The sequence below is a fragment of the Budorcas taxicolor genome, chromosome 16 (genome assembly GCF_023091745.1).
Source record: "Budorcas taxicolor isolate Tak-1 chromosome 16, Takin1.1, whole genome shotgun sequence".
Taxonomy (NCBI): Eukaryota; Metazoa; Chordata; class Mammalia; order Artiodactyla; family Bovidae; genus Budorcas; species Budorcas taxicolor.
The window spans coordinates 55,200,806-55,204,120 of record NC_068925.1 but is presented as its reverse complement, the minus strand read 5'-3'; the positions used below and the strand labels follow the sequence as shown (position 1 = coordinate 55,204,120).

General features: G+C 46.5%; 1 protein-coding gene across 1 annotated transcript; it reads right to left on the bottom strand.

The window, feature by feature from the left end:
• Positions 1-300: 300 nt before the first annotated feature.
• Positions 301-1,833, bottom strand: LOC128061277 (PRAME family member 12-like). Its single transcript, XM_052653567.1, has 2 exons — positions 1,445-1,833; positions 301-685 (listed from the first exon to the last, which is right to left on the bottom strand). Exons 1-2 carry the CDS (start codon positions 1,831-1,833, stop codon positions 301-303), a joined length of 774 nt encoding a protein of 257 aa, XP_052509527.1.
• Positions 1,834-3,315: the final 1,482 nt, after the last annotated feature.

Below are 3,315 nucleotides of genomic sequence, written 5' to 3'. Positions count from 1 at the left end.
AGTTATACAGATGATACCACTCTAATAACAGAAATTGAGGAGGAAAAACAGATTCTCTTGATGAAGGTGAAAGAGGAGAGTGAAGAAACTGGCTTGAAACTCAACATTAAAAAACATAAGATTATTCCATCTTGTCCCATCACTTCATGGTGAATAGAAGAGCAAAAAGTGGAAGAGGTGACAGATTTTATTTTCTTGGACTTCAAAATCACTGTGGACGTTGGCTGCAGCCATGAAGACATTTGCTCCTTAAAAGGAAAGCTATGACAAACCTAGACAGAGTATTAAATAGCAAATATATCACTTTGCTGACAGTGATTCATACAAAGCTATGTTGATCAGCCCAGTGATGTGACTCAGCAGCTTCTCCATGATGGCCATAGAGAGGACATTCCCACACAGACTGAAGGTCCTGAGCTGGGAACAGCAGCTCAGGACAGGCAGGATGGATTCAAGTTGGGACTCTGTGATCCTACACTGCTCTAAGTTCAGTTCCTGGAGGGTGGCTGCAACTTGCTCCAGAGGAATGTGGAGGATCTCAGGACTAAAGTCAGTCATGGTGACCCCACTCAGATCCAGGCCTTTGAGCTGACGGATGTTCAAGCACTGGGACAGGTGGGTCAGGTCTGATTCTGTAAGCTGGCAGTTAGTTATTGCCAGGTGATCCAAGAGGGTCCTCAGAAATCTGGGGGGGAAAAAGAAGCAATTATGTCTGAGAAAGCAGGGTAGCAGCTGAGCTAAAGTTGTCAGATAGCTGATTTACACAAAGACAAGGTCCTACTAACTGCATCAGTACCCAGAATGACTATTCCCCTTTTAGCTGACGTTTCATCTCTGCATCACCAGCAAACCACCTGCAGCTTTGTATGATCTCTGGTCATGCTTCACTACCATCCTCTCAGAATCATGCCTATCTTAAATATTAACTAACTTAACTGGAGCAAAAGATAACATTTTAGGGACTAGTCATTTGAGACAAGCTCATTGTGTTCAGACCTCTTCCTTCTGTCTCTCTCCCTCACTTTCTCTTTTTCTGGCTGTACCACATATGCCACTTATGCAACCTTACTTCCCCTACCAGGGATCAAACCTAAGTATTCAACACTGAAAGAGCAGAGTCCTAACCACTGGACCATCAGGGAAATCCCAGACCATCTTTTTGAAACTGCTCAAGTCTGAGGTGGTTTTCCTTCTTTAATGCCCTCTTCACCTACCTATTTTAATAAGTTATCTGACATAGTTTTCCCTTTCTAAGGAGGAACCCATGCCCACCCTCATTGGATCCAAACAACTATATCCATAGCTTTCTAGTGTGGTGTCCCTGTTCCTTTACCTTGATTTCGGTGTTGATGATAGCGCAGCTCAGTATAGAGCAGCAAAGAACCCAGTGTGCTTGACTTGCCAATGTTGTGTTCACTGCTAACAGCCAGTGGTACACACTTACCTGAGCATCTGGTCCAGGCAGCCTTCAAGGAAGGAGGGAGAATCTAGATAGAGATCCTGGAGATGGTACAGCTTGAGAAACTTAGAGGTAAATAGGACAACTTGCTGCTCCTGCTTCTCAAGGGCAGACACGTGAATGCGGGAGAGACGGAGTCTCTGCACGTTGCTCATCTGACCCAGGAGAGGAGCAAACTTGGCCAGGGTGGACAGATGCCAAATCCAATTCGCTTGCACCTCCTGGATGCAGTCCAGCTGCACCATATTCAGGACCTTCATGACATTTTCCACAGGCATTGCAAAGATGGTCAGCTTCTTACAGCAGAGGTGAATGGAAGCTTTTCTCTGCTCCATCCACCTGAGGAGGTAGGTAAGGAAGTTATCCAGGGTCATTTTCTTCAGGCAAAGCTCTATGTATATCTTCAGGGGGAGCCAAGGGATGATGGGTCCTGGAGCTCTGCTCAGCCACTGGTACCATTTCTAAGCTTGAGAACCCATGGGTGCTGGCTCCAGACCACATGTTCCAGAAGCTCTGACCAGTATTCCACAGATGTAGCACCCACAGTTTGCACCTCCTATAAGGACAGGAGATTAACAGGGATGCATTAAAATCCACACAGAATGAAACCACAGTCTCAGAATTTCACAAATGACTGCCCACCCATGCTTTTATTTCACATATCTCATCACCTGCTGCCTTGCCCTCTCCTGCCTCTCTTTCCTCCAACTCCCTTTCTCCTCTTCTCCTTTCTAATTCTCCACTTCTAGTGGGATTAAGCATCATAGGAAGGAGATGGGGCATGCTGTTTCAATCCCTCTTGCATTGTAGGCTCATTTACACATCAGTAAAGTATTTTCCATAGTGAGCCAAGGCCTCTGAGCTTCTTCACTGCCATCCTCAGAACACTCTGGCCCAGCCATTGGCCATCCACTTCGCCCACCCGAGATGTCTCTTCCAGGATGCCCAGAACCCTATCAAGCTACCTGGATCCGACTCACCTGGAACGAACCTTCTGGACAAGTAGGACATCAAGTGCTTCCAGGACTGCTTGTAGTGGCCCCAAATGAGGCAGGTCAATGAGGCCCCCCCAGAGGCAGGCAGACAAAGGGCCAGGCTTGCACCATGGCCTTTAGGGTCTTGATGTGTCTCCCACGGAAGGCGTCCATGAAGAGGGATGGGAAGAGCTCCGTGGACAGAAACTCCAGAGCAGAACAGACCAAGGCATCTTCCCTAACCAGGTGCATTCCAGCCAGGTCTAGGAGTCTGGGTGGGGTTGGGACACTCATCCTGACTCTGCTTCAAAAGGAATCCTGTGGAAACTGCTAAGGAATAAAGCATCCATGTCAAGCCAAAGAGGAACACATCTAAGACAATCTCCCAACCCTTCAGAGAAATCTACTCAGGACTGAGGTTCAGATCTGGCAGGGGTGGGAGTGCCTCAATTAGACCATATAACATTCAGGCCTCAATGGGCACAAAGTTATGACTCTTTCCCTACTGGATTCAGAACAAGCCTCTCACAAGTATCAGTGAGGAGGAAAGGCAACCACTAGCCATTTCAGTTCCATCCAGTGCTTTGCTTAATTCATGTCGCACCTGGATTTGAGTAGCAAGAAGCCTGCAAGCTCACTCCAATCTTTATGAGGGGAAGACATCAGACCACCACTGGGAGCCCTCAGTCTATGAGAAGAGGAAGGTCATGGGGACCCACACAGCCTCCATCCTTAGTTTCCCCTGACATGAATGCCATTTGTATAAAAAATGTGTATTTGAAATCTTATGAAACAAAACTCCTAACAGATATTTTAAATATCTGCTGGGTAAAGATGTTAAAAAATGATACCAGCTAAAACACTAATGAAAATGTTCCAGAT

Coding starts and splice junctions, on each gene's coding strand:
- LOC128061277 (XM_052653567.1), bottom strand. CDS start 1,833: ATGACCCTGGATAACTTCCTTACCTACCTCCTCAGGTGGATGGAGCAG. Junction 686..1,444: donor TGCCTGGACCAGATGCTCAG/GTAAGTGTGTAC, acceptor TTTCCCCCCCAG/ATTTCTGAGGACCCTCTTGG.